This window comes from Carcharodon carcharias, chromosome 1, assembly GCF_017639515.1.
Source record: "Carcharodon carcharias isolate sCarCar2 chromosome 1, sCarCar2.pri, whole genome shotgun sequence".
Taxonomy (NCBI): domain Eukaryota; kingdom Metazoa; phylum Chordata; class Chondrichthyes; order Lamniformes; family Lamnidae; genus Carcharodon; species Carcharodon carcharias.
The window spans coordinates 11,132,491-11,148,877 of NC_054467.1; the positions used below are offsets into that span (position 1 = coordinate 11,132,491).

General features: G+C 44.9%; 1 protein-coding gene across 1 annotated transcript in view; it reads right to left on the reverse strand.

The window, feature by feature from the left end:
* LOC121277357 (serine-rich coiled-coil domain-containing protein 1-like) overlaps positions 1–16,387 on the reverse strand; it is an 898,837-nt gene that overhangs the window by 83,756 nt on the left and 798,694 nt on the right. Inside the window, exon 8 of the mRNA XM_041186774.1 lies at positions 14,064–14,144. Coding sequence (XP_041042708.1) covers positions 14,064–14,144 — 81 coding nt within the window. The remainder of the gene's footprint in view (positions 1–14,063; positions 14,145–16,387) is intronic.

A 16,387-nucleotide genomic window follows, 5' to 3' on the forward strand; every position in this document is an offset into this window, starting at 1 on the left:
AAAGAAATTAGCATAGAAAGGGAGAAGGTTCTAAGTGGTCTGGCAGGCATCAAAGTAGATAAATCTCCAGGCACAGATTAAATGTATCCCAGGCTGTTGAGCAAAGCAAAGGAGGAGATTGTAGGGGTGCTGGCAATAATCTTCAATACCTCTGGCCACAGGAGAGGTGCCAGAGGACTGGAGGACAGCCAGTGTAGTACCGTTATTCAAGAAGGGAGGAAGGGATTAAATCAGGGAGTTACAAGCCAGTCAGTCTAACCTCAGTGGTGAGGAAACTATTGGAAGCAATTCTGAGGGACAGAATTAATCTACACTTGGAGAGGCAGGGATTAATCAAGGACAGTCAGCATGGTTTTGTTAAGGGGAGGTCATGTCTGACCAATTTGATTGAATTTTTCGAAGAGGTGGCAAGGTGTGTAGATGAGGGCAATGCATTTGACGTAATCTACTTGGACTTCAGCAAGGCTTTTGATCAGGTCCCACATGGGAGACTGATACGAAGGTAAGAGCCCATGGGATCCAAGGCAATTTGGCAAATTGGATCTAGAATTGGCTGAGTGGCAGGAAGCAGAGGGTGATGGTCGAGGGGTGACTTGTGAGTGGATGGCTGTGTCCATTGGGGTTCCACAGGGATCCCTTGATGTTTGTGGTATATATAAACGATTTAGACTTGAATGTAGGAGGGTTGATCAGTAAGTTCGCGGATGACACGAAAATTGGTGGTGTGGTAAATAGTGAGGACGATAGCCTTAGATTACAGGAGGAAATAGACGGGCTCGTCAGATGGGCTGTTCAGTGGCAAATGGAATTTAATCTGAATAAGTGAGAGGTGATGCATTTGGGCAGGACAAACAAGGTACGGGAAAACACAATGAATGGTAGGACCCTGGGACGTACCGAGGATCAGAGGAACCTTGGTGTACATGTTCACCAGTCCCTTAAGGTACAGGGACAGGTAGATAAGGTGGTTAAGAAGGCATATGGGATTCTTGCCATTATTAGCTGAGGCATAGAATATAAGAGCAGGAAGGCTATGCTAGAACTGTATAAAAACGCTGGTTAGGCCACAGCTAGAGTATTGTGTGCAGTTCTGGAATCTGCATTATAGGAAGGATGTGATGCACCAGGGAGAGTGCAGAGGAGATTTACCAGGATGTTGCCTGGGCTGGAGAGTTTTAGTTATGAGGAGACCTTGGATAGACTGGAGTTATTTTTCCTGGAGCAGAGGAGATTGAGGGGGGATATGTTTGAGTTGTATAAAATTATGAGGGGCATAGATGGGGTAGACAGGAAGGAATTTTTCCCCTTGATGGAGGGATCAAAACCTGGGGGCATAGATTTAAGGTGAGGAGCAGGAGATTTAGAGGGGATGTGAGGAAGAATTTTTTCAACCAGAGGGCTGTGGGAATCTGGAACTCACTGCCTGAAAGAGTGGTAGAAGCAGAAACCCTCATAACATTTGAGAAGTATTTGGATGTGCACTTGCGATGCCATGGCATACAAGGCTATGGGCCTAGTGCTGGAAAATGGGATTAGAATAGTTAGGTATGTGTTTGACTAGCGCAGACTCGATGAGCCAAAGGGCCTTCTTCTAGGACTCTAAGTGGAGGAAATTCTGATCCATCCAAGACTTGGGCCTGAACTTTCGTTCTCGTGTCGGCTACGCAGAATCAGGAAAATTCCCTCTCCGCGAACCCAACTCTTGAACAAGTGTCTCGCAAGTTTGGATTTCATTCTGGAAGGGGCCAGCTTTTATGGGAGTCTTGCCCACCATCCCTGGAAAGAGTTTGTAGTTCTGTCCCAGCAGTGACAAAAGAATTAAGCAAAACATAGCCCTCCAGCACTGACCCCTCCACACTCTCCTCATGCTCTGTCCATGCCATCTTATGCCACCCAATCCCTTGGCCCCTTATACCCTCCACACCAAAGTATGCCCTCCACTGACCCGCCCATGGCCCCCATCACCTCCATGCCAACCTATGCCCCTCCCTCCACCCCTATGGCCCCTCATACCCTTCATGCCAATGTATGCCCCTCCACACACCCTCCATGCCAACACAGCCCTGCCACCCAATCCCAATGGCCCCTCATACCCACCATATCAACCTATGCCCCTCCAACCATCCCCAAGGCCTTTTTTAGACCCTATGCCAACGTAGTGCCAACTCTTGTCAACCCATGCCTTCCATCCCCTACCCTCTGCCCTTATACCCGCTTGCTAACTCGCACAGTATTCATCATGGGCAGACCTCACAATCCATGCTGAGATTAAGTAAAGTTCTTTAGTGCTTATTGATTAATTCACTATTTAAAAGAAAACACTCATTGATTAAAAATTGAATTGTTTCATTTAACTTCCTTTAATCCCTTATAAGAACAAGCACTTGTATTCATAGTCCCAGTTCAAAGGCTTTATAAGCTCTTGGAGCTTTCATTCAAACTCTGAACTGACAGCCACCCCACTATGATAACGCTAGATTGTGCAATTAGTCATGCAGCACTTATCCTGTAATGGCAACCCTCAGGCTTATGTCAACAGAGAATGAAATTGCATGCACTAATTTTTTTCAACACTGCAGACAGTTTTTTCCAAATATTTAAGGGACAGGAGATTTAAATGTTCCACAGTTTTGCAGCTCCCTTTAGCAATTCACTTTGACAGCTCCCTTCACAGTTCCACTGCATTTATTCACTTTTTACACATATTGATATCGTACCTTTAACACTCCCAACAGGCACTTGTTCTCTCCCAAAGGACACCTTACCTCTCCTAATGGTGTCCTGGGACCACATCCAAAAGGATACTTTACCTCTCCAAAGAACTCAGGTCAGTTTAGACATTCTCCTACCAAGTCTTATGTGGACAAGTCATATTTCACACTCCCTCCTTGTGAAAATCAGATCAGACTGTAGGCAGTTTCACTTTAACATAAGCAGCTGCCCCCGTGTGTTTCGGATGTGCAAAGATTGACCCGCCCCCATTCCCACTCACTAACCCCCATACCTGCCCCCCTCCCCCCACCACCCCAATGAAAATGGCGGGGGCTGACTTCAGGATGGGGCTTCAGGATTTGGGCTTCATTTTAACAAAGACGGAGAGGCTCTCCATCTGCACAAGAATTTAGGCCTTGATGTCAGATAATGTGATAACACATAGGTAACAGTGGATTTGAAGGTAGCAATGAAAATACAGAACTGAATATCGTCAGTACTGTATATTGATGGATATTGGAGGCTCTGAGTGCAATACGTAAAAGGATGAGGCTGAGGATGGAAACTTGAGCTTCTCCGAAGGTGGTCATGCATGAATGGAAGAAAAAAAATCTATTGAGAGATGTACGGGCTACATTTGGACAGAAAGGAGTGGAGCAAAGTGAGGGTGATACCTCGAGGGGGACAGAGAAGAAGGGAAAGCAGGAAGAAGGTAGTGTCAAACAACATAAAAAGTTCAAAACAAAAACAAAAACAGAATTACCTGGAAAAACTCAGCAGGTCTGGCAGCATCGGCGGAGAAGAAAAGAGTTGACGTTTCGAGTCCTCATGACCCTTCGACAGAACTTGAGTTCGAGTCCAAGAAAGAGTTGAAATATAAGCTGGTTTAAGGTGTGTGTGTGGGGGGCGGAGAGAGAGAGAGAGAGAGAGAGGTGGAGTGGGGGTGTGGTTGTAGGGACAAACAAGCAGTGATAGAAGCAGATCATCAAAAGATGTCAACAACAATAATACAAAAGAACACATAGGTGTTAAAGTTAAAGTTGGTGATATTATCTAAACGAATGTGCTAATTAAGAATGGATGGTAGGGCACTCAAGGTATAGCTCTAGTGGGGGTGGGGGGAGCATAAAAGATTTTAAAATATTTAAAAATAATGGAAATAGGTGGGAAAAGAAAAATCTATATAATTTATTGGAAAAAAAAGAAAAGGAAGGGGGAAACAGAAAGGGGGTGGGGATGGGGAAGGGAGCTCACGACCTAAAGTTGTTGAATTCAATATTCAGTCCGGATGGCTGTAAAGTGCCTAGTCGGAACATGAGGTGTTATTCCTCCAGTTTGCGTTGGGCTTCACTGGAACAATGCAGCAAGCCAAGGACAGACATGTGGGCAAGAGAGCAGGGTGGAGTGTTAAAATGGCAAGCGACAGGGAGGTTTGGGTCATTCTTGCGGACAGACCGCAGGTGTTCTGCAAAGCGGTCGCCCAGTTTACGTTTGGTCTCTCCAATGTAGAGGAGACCACATTGGGAGCAACGAATGCAGTAGACTAAGTTGGGGGAAATGCAAGTGAAATGCTGCTTCACTTGAAAGAAGCGTTTGGGTCCTTGGACGGTGAGGAGAGAGGAAGTGAAGGGGCAGGTATTGCATCTTTTGCGTGGGCATGGGGTGGTGCCATAGGAGGAGGTTGAGGAGTAGGGGGTGATGGAGGAGTGGACCAGGGTATCCCGGAGGGAGCGATCCCTACGGAATGCCGATAGGGAGGGTGAAGGGAAGATGTGTTTGGTGGTGGCATCATGCTGGAGTTGGCAGAAATGGCAGAGGATGATCCTTTGAATGCGGAGGCTGGTGGGGTGATAAGTGAGGACAAGGGGGACCCTATTATGTTTCTGGGAGGGAGGAGAAGGCGTGAGGGCGGATTAAGTGGCTCAAGTTCAAATGGTCAAGGAGGGATGACAGGTTATTTAGCATATGAATATGACAGTCCAGACTGAGTGACACCAAGCCATTTAACAGACGAGGGCACAGTTGAGTAGCACCATCCTAAACAGATATCCCCCACATCATATTTGTATAATGAGCCACTTAATCACGACCGAACTGAGAACACTGGCTAATCATTCTCTTCCCTAGCTAAAGCAACACTAAGGACAATTATGACGAGTCCACCATCAGCTCAATTGAAACGTGAACACGGAAAAGGGAAAGATCCTGGTCTATATAGCACAAAGTAAGCAGTGCCTTTGGCCACTGAACAGAGAAGGGGCCGGAATGGGGGTGGGAAAGATATCAATCACCCGTATTGCTATCTTATGAGTCTGAATAAAGATGCCAGTTCTTAACAATGGCTTTTAAAAAATTTGTACATGGGACGTGGGTGTCGTCTGCAAGGCCAGCATTTGATGTCCATGCCCAATTGCCCTCAAGAACGTGATGAACCACGGTAGTCCATGTAGCATAGGTACAACCACAGTGCTGTTAGGGAAGGAGTTCCAGGATTTTGAGTCAGTGACAATAAAGCAACGGTGATTTGATTCCAAGTCAGGATGGTGTGTGCCTTGGATGGAATTTGCAGGTGCTGGTGTTCTCATGCATCTGCTGCACTTGCTTTTCCAGGTGGTAGAGTTCATGGCTTTGGAAGATGTTGCCAAAGGAAATTCAGGGCTGGATTTTCACCATGAATGAGAGCTTCTCCATCATGGTGAAAGTGGCAGACCAGCCAGGAAACAACAAGTCCCGCCCCCTGAACACGACACTTCATATTTTTGCGGGGACAGGAATGGTGTTCATGGATTTGCAGTTTACAGAGGTAGCTGGTCATTTAAATCATCAGCTATCTCCATTAAAGGAGGGTTTTGGTAGTCTAGGAATGTGAAACCTGAAGTGTGTAGATTAGACCAGGTAAGAACAGGTCTGAACTTTACAGATTCATATGGATAGCCAAGATAACCCTTTGGACAGGTAAAATACCCATTTGGATCTGGTCCCAGGACATTTGGGGGGAGGTCAGGTGCCCTTTGGAATTGTTAAACCTAAGCATAAATGTGTGTAAAAAAAGCATAAATGCATTACTGTCAAGATCACTGGAACTGTCAACAGACCTGTCAAAATCAAATGTTAAAATTATCATGAGCACCTGTCAAATGGATTTGTCAAAGGGAGCTGTCAGAACTGTCAAGAGGGTCTGTCAGAACTGTCAAGAGAATCTGTCAAGATTGTCAAGGGGATCTGTTAAGAGGACCTGTCAGAACTATCGAAAGGATCTGTCAAGATTGTCAAGAGGATTTGTTGAGAGGACCTGTCAGAACTGTCAAGAGCACCTGTCAAGATTGTCAAAAGGACCTGTCAAAAGCAATTGTCAAAGCGAGTTGTCAAGCTGTCAAGGCATTTAAAAGACCTGCCCTTTAATATTTTTTTAAAAAAAATGTCAAGAGTGTTACAAAAATAAATTGCTTGCTATAGGTACAGGGGCTTGGTTGGCATGGAGCCTATGGGGGTCCATGGAGGTAGGTGTAGGGGCATGAGGTGGCATGGATGGGGCATGGGGAGTGTTTGAGGCAGTGAGGACTGGAGGGATGTTTTTGTAATATTGTTTTTCTTTTCAAGCTTTCAGATAGTGCCAGTGCACAGAGGTAGGCCTCTGCACCCAGCAGCCTCTGCACTCGTTCCGAGTCCTTTGGGTCCAAATTCTAATCCAGCCCTCCCCCAAACCCCAGAATGAAAATCCCAACTTCCGGGCCTTTTTTGAGTCAGGTTTGGTTTGTGTTGCTGGGAAATGTCCCAACTCTATGCACCTGACCCGGAAACGAAAATCCGGGCCTCAGTAACCGCAAGCTGGAAAGAGAACAGCAAACAAGCCTCCACAGAGAGAAGATCAGCGGGAAACAGAAAGGATAATTTGAAAACTTTTGCAGTAGTATTGAATGGGTGATCTCGAGATCAGCCACGCATCACTCTTACCAATTTTCCTTTCTACTGATTTGGTGAATAACGACATATGACATTTGGCTGATGCCATATCACCTATTTTATACAATTTCCATGAGTTTAAATTATCCCCATTGTTTCTGGATTATGGATTAGAATAGACTGGGAAAGAGCAATTGTTTTCTTTCAATCCTGGAGTGAGATAAAAGAAAATAGATGCCAAACTTCAGGATATAATTTTGACAATTGCAGCAGGCGCACAATGTAATAGACATTGAGATAAGTTATGTCTTAAGTAGCTGTACTTAATTTGCAAGAAGGATACCTGACAGTTTAACATGTCAATGAATTGTACATTATTTGTAAACTTTTCAAAGCATAAGTAGGAATGAAAGAGGAGCTTACAAGCTCATCTCTCGGAAAGTCATTGCTAAGTGTTTAGTTGCAACATTATGCCACCTCTCAAAGGAAACAGGGCAGTGATCTCAAATTAAAGAGGGAAATGGATTAACCCCCTCCTATGGCACCACCCCATGCCCACGCAAAAGATGTAACACCTGCCCCTTCACTTCCTCTCTCCTCACCGTCCAAGGACCCAAACACTCCTTTCAAGTGAAGCAGCTATTCACTTGCATTTCCCCCAACTTAGTCTACTGCATTCGTTGCTCCCAATGCGGTCTCCTCTACATTGGAGAGACCAAACGTAAACTGGGCGACCGCTTTGCAGAACACCTGCGGTCTGTCAACAAAAATAACCCAAACCTCCCTGTCGCTTGCCATTTTAACACTCCACCCTGCTCTCTTGCCCACATGTCTGTCCTTGGCTTGCTGCATTGTTCCAGTGAAGCCCAACGCAAACTGGAGGAATAACACCTCATCTTCCGACTAGGCACTTTACAGCCATCCGGACTGAATATTGAATTCAACAACTTTAGGTCTTGAGCTCCCTCCTCCATCCCCACCTCCGTTCTGTTTCTTCCCCCTTCCTTTTGTTTTATCCAATACATTATATAGATTTTTCTTTTCCCACCTATTTCCATTATTTTTAAATATTTTAAAATCTTTTATGCTCCCCCCACCCCCACTAGAGCTATACCTTGAGTGCCCTACCATCCATTCTTAATTAGCACATTCATTTAGATAATATCACCAACTTTAACACGTGTTCTTTTGTTCTGTTGTCTGTGACATCTTTTGATGATCTGCTTCTATCACTGCTTGTTTGTCCCTACAATCACACCAACCCCCTCCACTTCTCTCCCCGCACCCAAACCTCCCCCCGCCCCCCCCGCCCCACACACACACACACACACACACACACATACACCTTAAACCAGCTTATATTTCACCCCCTTCTTGGATTCACTCAAGTTCTGTCGAAGGGTCATGAGGACTCGAAACGTCAACTCGTTTCTTCTCCACCGATGCTGCCAGACCTGCTGAGTTTTTCCAGGTAATTCTGTTTTTGTTTTGGATTTTCAGCATCCGCAGTTTTTTTGTTTTTATCTCTGAGAAATGGATTAACTATTCCTTATTCTGTTTACTCAGAGAAAATGCAAATCTTGTCCCCTCACTTATACCTTCCGGAAGTTTGAGTGTGATTCTATTATCTGCCTCGGATTCTGTGCATGTCTGAACTTTATCACCTCCCTCTACAATTGTTCAGAAACACAGTTAACAATTCTTTCAAAAAAGTCCGGTAAAATTTCCAATTTGGTCACCCTGCCCCAGTTAACGTGATTCAGATGTTACTGAAACCCTGCCAAAGGTCATGTGCAGTTCTGCACATGAAATGGCACCTATATCTTTTCCAATATGCGACTTTATCATGTAGACCTTTCTGCAATACACTTGCTGGTACGTACCTAGTATTCGTCTACTTTCCATGATCAGAGAAATGTGCTTTCGCTGGTCACAGCAACTGCGTTCTTGCTCCTCCCCAACCCAATTTCTGTAAAGCTTTGTTGTCAACTTTTCAAAAATAAACTATTGGGTTAAACGCTAAACTAGGAGACCCAATTACGAGCTCCAACTTCGACCAACATTTGTAGCCAGCTTTCTCCTGGGATGCAGAATATATAGAAAATCCATTTTAAGACATACAGCAAATTACTTCTGTCCTAGAACTGAGATGGCCTAGTTATCGTTAGCAACAGAGGTAAGATATATAAGCCACACCCCACAGATCTTCATACTATACACAGTTTGCGACAAATGGTAAAAAAGAGTAAGAAAAGATTAGATCAAATTTATTTCATAAACAAGTATGAAAGATGGGTTTAGCAGTCTCTTTCTGTATATCTCCCTGTGGTTTGCCTCCAGTTTGTCTCAGGGTTGTGTGGATGCCAATTAATCCAATGTTGTTTGACGCGCCTCTAAATCTGTTTCACTGCAGTGGTCTGCTTGAAACAATTTACAGAATAAAAAGATTAAGGAACATATTTTCCTCCAGTCTCTAATGGAGTGAGTAAAAAGTGTTTTCTGCTTCTTGCAAATATCTGCCTTTCACACCCCTAGCAACATGAAGAGAATGTTACAGCCATCACACATGGGGCTGGATTTAACGATGGGCAGGCAGGGGGCGGTGGGGGTGAAGTGACCAACCGCTCATGCCCCCAGAAAGCTGGCAATCGACGCACCAGGAACAAGCCAACCCCCCAGCCAAAATGTGCTGGGGCCAGCTAAACAAGCTCACGGTGGGACTTCCGCCCTCAGTGGACGGGAGGTCCCACCCTCAAGGGCTGCCGGTTAATCTGACTGGCCGGCAGCTCTGGCAGCCCCGTGAGTGTCAGAGTTCAGTAGCGTGCGCTGCCGGGATGAGGAGCAGAAAGAAGAGCGTTGGCTGCCGGAGACAGCTAAGTCCTGGGCTCTTAGGACAAGGAGGGATCTAAGAATCCAGAGGGGCCGGGGGTGGGTTGGGGAGAGGTGGGTGGGAGGCCAGGTTTTGGAGGGCAGGCAGTGAAGAACAAAGGGAGGGGTGACATAAATGGGTGTGTGTCCCCGTTGCGCACAGGCCACCCTCAGCATGATATGCTCCCCCACCCCCTCCCCCCTCCTACTTTCATCAACTTTGCCTCAAAGAATGTACTGCACACTCCACCACTCCAGCCCATTTGCCCACACCAACCATGTTACAGCATGGGCAGCATGGTGTCCCAGTCAATTTGCTTGGTAACAAGCTCAACTGGCCTTTAATTATTTACTTAAATATGGTGGGCGGGCTGCCAATTTCAGTGCCCACCTACCTACTATATCATGGGGGACAGCTCGGGGGTGGGTGGAAAGATGGTGGGCTGGGCACCCCTCATGAACACATACCCAACAAGGAAGAGATGGGGGGGGTGGGGATGAGGGGGGCTTAAAATCCAGCCCATGCAATTTTTTCTTCGAAATCACATAATTAGTTAGACTGGGTGGTGAAAATGCAAGAGACTGGGCAATGCCAATGGGCATTCCCACATCATTGAAGGGAGAATCACAACAGATCAGCTGAAAATGAGCAATATGGTGATATTTAAATAAGTACCAATAAAATACAGGGAAATAAAAGGAGAAAAACGATCCCAATTGAAATTGGTTCAGAGAGGGAAAACGAAAACAAGAAATTGGTAACTGGATCACTAGCGCTTGGTCCAGTATTTAACCCAGTTAATCTCAAGGTAAGCATGGTCATCAATACTGATTTACTTGTTAATTTCTAAGGTGGTATGATCTGCTCTGATGTGCATTGTTTAGGTTGTACTGATGTAAGATGGCTTTGCAACACTTAGTTGCACCTTCACCCAGTGATTATTAAGTCTATCTTCAGACAAAATGGAAACCTGGAACTCCACCTCAAAAAGCAGTTGAGGCTGGGGGTTAATTGAAAAATTCAAATCTGAGCTCCATAGATTTTTGATAGGTAAGAGTTTAGAATATAGAACCTAGGTGAGTAAATGGAGTTAAGGTATAGATCAGGCATGATTGAACTAAAAATGAGGGACACGTTTGAGGGGTATCACTGGTTGACTCCTATCTGTGTACCACCGCGAGACAGTGATACATAATAACAATAAGATTTCAAGACAAATAGCACTTAAAAATGAATACATCGGGAGCCAATTTGGAGTTAGATGTAAGTGCAAACAGAAAACTCAGCAGCCAATTTAAACTCCTCTTAATGTTTCTTCCCAGTGAAGACAATGTTGATTCGTTGTGAATCACCTCACACTGAAGTTGAAGGAAATGGCAGAGACTGATCTGTGCACAGGCCTCCTCTCCATGACCAGATTTTCCCTGCCTTCCTCCTCCTGTGCTATTCTGCTGTAACCATTTACACCTCCCCCAACCCCATATTTTACTTCTTCACTTGTCACATTATCACCCCCTTTTTGCTTTCTTCCATCATCATTTTGACTTTAATCCTCCCTACCAGAGATCTTCCTACAGTGCTCCTTCTTTCCCCCTCAACCCCTGATCCTCGGCTCCTCACCTTCTCCCTGGCTCCATACTTAATGCTTGTGTGACCTTGCTGTGCATAAATTGGTTCCCACACTTCCTACATTACAACAGCGACTACAATACATACTCCAATAAATACCATAGATAGAGGTGGATAAGGCTGCCCCATTTGTATGGTCCCAAAAATCATGCTTTTGCATATACTTGGCAAATAAGTCAACCCCTCCCCTCTTTTTCAGACACGACATGATATATTCACATCAGTCGTCATCCTCAACTTTCCAACAAATGGATGTTTCACCTACTGGTACCTTATTACTGAGTGCAAAGCATCAAGTAGACAATAAGGGCTGCGTTGCAAATATGCACAGGAGTTTAAGATACACCCACAAAAAGCAGTTCCCACGTGGCGAATGACAAAGATGGTGATCATCCACACCCAGGCCGGTGGTTCACTCTTATAATCAGCAGAATATTCAATACCCATTTGTGGAGGGATTTTCCAGGGCTTCAAAGGTCGACCCATACAGTGACATCTACCGTACTTCATTGTCTGTGAGGAACTTTGGAGCAGCCTGTCAGGAAAGATGCTATAGAAATGCAAGTTCCTCCTTTATGTATTGACACAAAGCTTGTCCTGAAACAGCCATCAATGGTTTTTACCTCGTCTTACTCTCCAACCAGCGCACATTATACAGTGACCTGGTTATCTTCCAGATTGCCAGTTGGTGAAATCATAGTGCATTACAGTGCAAAATGGATTTAAAACGTGACTACTGTTGGCCAAGGCAAAAATCATTATGCACAAGACAGATGTGTCTGAGGTGGTATGGACATATTTCTCGAGATGTTTCTTTCTTTAAGGACTACAGAAATGAAATAAAATACAACTTACTCCTATATCTGATTTACAATCCACAGATGGCTACAATTTTAGGGTAGCACTCAAGGAATGTATGCATAAACAGACATATTAATCGTGTCACTGAATGATTTTATAGCTGTGAAATTCAAGTTTTCATGCCACACTTATCTTGCTATTACAATAAATGCGGCAGTAAAATTTAAATATGTATCTGTCTTTACCAATGTTCACTGTACACCAGAAAGGAGGTTTCTAAAGGTGGTGATCTTGTACTTGAATGATACCCGTATTGTAAGCTTAGCTGATCTTATGGCCCATCCATTTATCTCACAATTCGGAGCCTTGAAATTCAACTCCATACTCCCAAGTTCCTAAAACAATTCTAATCAGGAGCTACGGCTCTCAGTTGATCAATCAATGGGTGTGGTACACAAGCTCTGGGCACAGAAGAAGGGGATCCCGCCTTCATACACTGCCTCTCAAATCCCGAGGACCTCTCAAAGTGCTTCAAAGACAATGAAATACTCTTCAAGTGCCATCACTGACACAGCGTATGGAAATATGGCAGCTAATTTGCACACAGCAAGGTTCCATAAGAGCAATGAGTTAAATGACCACAAAACCTGCTTTAGCAATGTGAGTCGAATCCCTTGTCAAGTAGCATTATGCAAACCTTAACCTAAGAGCTCAGACAGGGCCTCGTTTTGACATCTGATGCAAAAGGTGACACCTCCAACAGTGCAGCACTCCCTCAGTATTACAGGTATCAGCCTGAATTATATATGTTTCTGCAGAGGCTGGAATCCACGTTGTTCTGACTTAGAAGCAAATGTACTGTCGTGAAGATGAGGTGCACAATAAACTTTTGGGATTCAAAACGTTCTTTGGCCCAATATAATTGCTGCTCAATAAATCTGATCCAAGCAGCTTTATCAGCAAGGATTAGTGGAGAGGGCCAGTAAATGAGTACAGGAAGGCTGCACCTGGTGATTTCACAAGTTCTGTTTAGAATGGAGATGACTGGGTGATCTCCCTGTCAATTACGCCTGGAGACCATACAACTGTAAGTGGCTGCGATTGAATTATGCTCATAACTTGTACTGTGGACCATCCTCCAACTGCACCTGACCCAAACACAAAATCGTGCACCTTGTGGTTTCCAGCAGATGATTATGAATTTATAGCTCAAAACACAATAAATTAAACTGCAGACAAAAACCTGAGTGGAAGGCTAAGCAGCAAAGTTTGTAAGAGAACTGGGGCAAAGTCACCTCGTAAAATGCAAAGCCACTGCATTCATAGGTAGCTTCGCAAGCCATCTAGCAATGAGTGATATGGTGTGACTGCATCGCTAAACAATGAAACAATGTAATAAATAAGTCAAAGACAGATAGAAAGCAATCAGAAAGAAAGGCATTGACCCAGAGGGGATGGGCTGAATGAACTCTTTCTGTGCTACATCATTCCATATGCAGTTGCGGGCTGATCCTAACTCTCGACTTGGTCAGGGTTTAAGCAGACTTTAAAGATGGTTGCGATCCAGGTTGGTTTTGCTACAATTAGCAAGAATTCCAGGAGGATCTGAGAAGGAGTGGGCAGAGAATCAGCAAGGATTCACATTTCTGATGGTTATCAAGTGATTCCTAATGATAAAAAACCTGTTAAAAGTGGGCTTCGTGTCAGGGCCTCACTGGCTAAGCAGTGATACCTCTCTTGGTTAACAGCTTGCCAACTATTCACCACGCCTGGTCCCTTGTGAGGAATGGCCTGCAGGCTCATTACCAGAGAGTTGTGGAACTGCATCCCATCGGGGGTCAATGCCCTTCTGAGAGAAAGACACAAAGAAAGCAGTTTGTTATTGTTTTAGCCCAAGTGGATAATTGCTTTTCGTTCTACTGTCAGACAAACACTGTAAAAAAAAATCTACAAAATAAGCAGCCCAGTTTGGCCCATGTGTTCAAGGTTCAGGGGTACCAAAGAAACAGAATCTATATTCATGATTAACACATTATTCGATCTAGCAGGCTTACAAGCACCCATGTTAACTGGTGTGGACATAATTCTCTACTAATTATCTTGCCAGAAGCAGCAAGCATTTCAAAGATACCCCCCATCTTCCACTTACAAGTTCGTCACGAAGTTGGGAAATCAGTTCATCTTTCTCCTTCAACTGGAGCCTAAGAAGTGAGCTTTCATCTTTTGGATCCTAAGGAAGGAAGGAAAAGAGAGACAACATTTAGAATTGATGCAGCTATGGAGATTAAATGCAGCCTGAATTATCACACAAGGTTTGAAGGCAAGAAAATGGATGGCTGGTGTCCAGATAGACATTGCCTGACTGAACCTTCCTGGAAAATAAAGCAAACCAGTACGGCCTCTTTCTGCAATGCAAAACCAAGAGGTTCCTATCGGTAAACATTCGCTCACTATTGTCTTGATTTGAGGTCAACTACTTACATTTATATAAAGCCTTTAAACACATTTAAACATCCTAAGGTGCTTCACATGAGCATTACGAAACAAAGTTAAGCACTGAGCCATGTCAGGGATGGCCAGGCTGGTAGGTTTTATGTGGCATCCTAAAGAAAGAAAGAGAGGGGGAGTTGGAGAGAGTTAGAGAAGGAATTCTAAGGCTTAGGGCCAAGATCGTCTTAAAAGGAAACAGAATAGTTCTGATTGTAACTTGGGGGAGAATTTTCTCCCTGTCAGGTGGGCCGGTTGGGAGCGGGCACGGAGCTGATCGCCGTTCGTGATTGGCTGCACGCTGCCATTTTACATGGGTGGGCCAATCAAGGCCCACCCAGCGTGATGCGCACCCGGAAGCGTTCAGCGCTACCTGTGCGTGCGGGGGGAGGACGGAGATTCAGGGCCTGCGCTCTTTTGCACTTGCGCACAAGAGCCCAGAAATCTCCCCGAGGCACAGAGCTGCCTCAGGGAGATTAATTTAATAATAAAACATTGAAAAAGAGAAAAAATAAAATTACTCAGACAAGTCCCCTCATGTGACATTGAAAGGGGCATGTTTATGAATTTTCAAAAGACATCTTATTTAATTAACAAACCCTTCACAAAACCTCATCCCACCCGTGGATAAGATTTCATGAAAAATGCGAAGGCCTCTTGGGCTCTTTGCCTGCCCACCAACCTTAAGGTTGGACAGGCAGCCCTGACAATCACTTTCATTAATTAATTAATGGCCTTAATAGGCCTTTGACAGTTCGGCGGGCACGCAGCCAACTCTGGTGTGCACCCGCCGAGCTGAAGGTCGGAATGACGCAGGGTGGTGTCAGGACCCAGGAAGATTCTGGCCTTAGGGTAGGGATCATATGGTGATGTAGAGTGGGGACACGGGAAGGAGATGCAGGCAGCAAACCCTTGCAGCTTCAGCAGAAAAGGCCGGGAGGCTTAAAATTCTGAACCTGATTTGAATGGGCCCTCCTCAACCTTCAGCTGGAAACTCGCCAGCCGGCAGAAGCACGAGTGTCACCAGCCACTTAAGGAATGGGTCCTCGCGCTCATGGGAGGGGATTCAGAGGGGCATCACGATCAGGGCAATGGGAGGAAGGATGCTGGAACCCGGTGCCTCAACTTTCTTTTTGGGGCCTGGATAAACGGTGCTGTGCCTCCAGGCACATATAGAGTAAATAACATAGTGGTAATGTCTTTGGATTAGTAATTTGTCCCAGGCTAATGCCCTGGGGGCATGGGTACAAATACCACCATGCTGATGGAATTTAAATTCAATTAATGAAAATAAAAAAGAACTAGTCTCAGTAATGGTGATCATGAAACTATCAATTGTCGTAAAAACCCAGCTGGTTCACTAATGCCCTGTAGGGAAGGAAATCTGCCATCCTTACCTGGTCCGGTCTGGCCTACATATGTGATTCCAGATCTGCAGCAATGTGGTTGATTATTAACTGCCTTCTGAAATGGCCTGGGCGGCTATTTAGTTCAAGGGCAATTAGGGATGGGCCTTGCCAGTGACGCCCACATCCCATGAAAGAATTTTTAAAAAGGCCCAACAAAGAAAGTAAAAAGAAAGGGTTATACAACCTTATCTGATCTCTAATCCTGACTTCTCCCTGCTAGTCTGACCTTTCGCATAGCCCTCTAGTTTAAATAGCAGTGGTCATCAAAGCACAATCTGCATACCCAGAAGGAAAAAACAGTTTGGACCAGTACTCTTATTTCCCAGTTTTGACCGGTGTTCCATTTTAAGGTGTACAAGACCAGTTCGGACCAATATTCCTATTTCCCAGTTTTTACTGTTTTTTTCTGTCTGGGTGTGTGAAGGGAGACCTGATGGAGACCCTCTCACCCACTCAACAGAGCAGGTTCAAGCTGGGACCTGCACAAAGGGATTGGGGCCTCAGTGGGGTTGTGTTCCACGGGGGATTTTAACTGCCCACCAGCCCAATTTCTGCCAGGCAAGCAGGGTTAAAATCC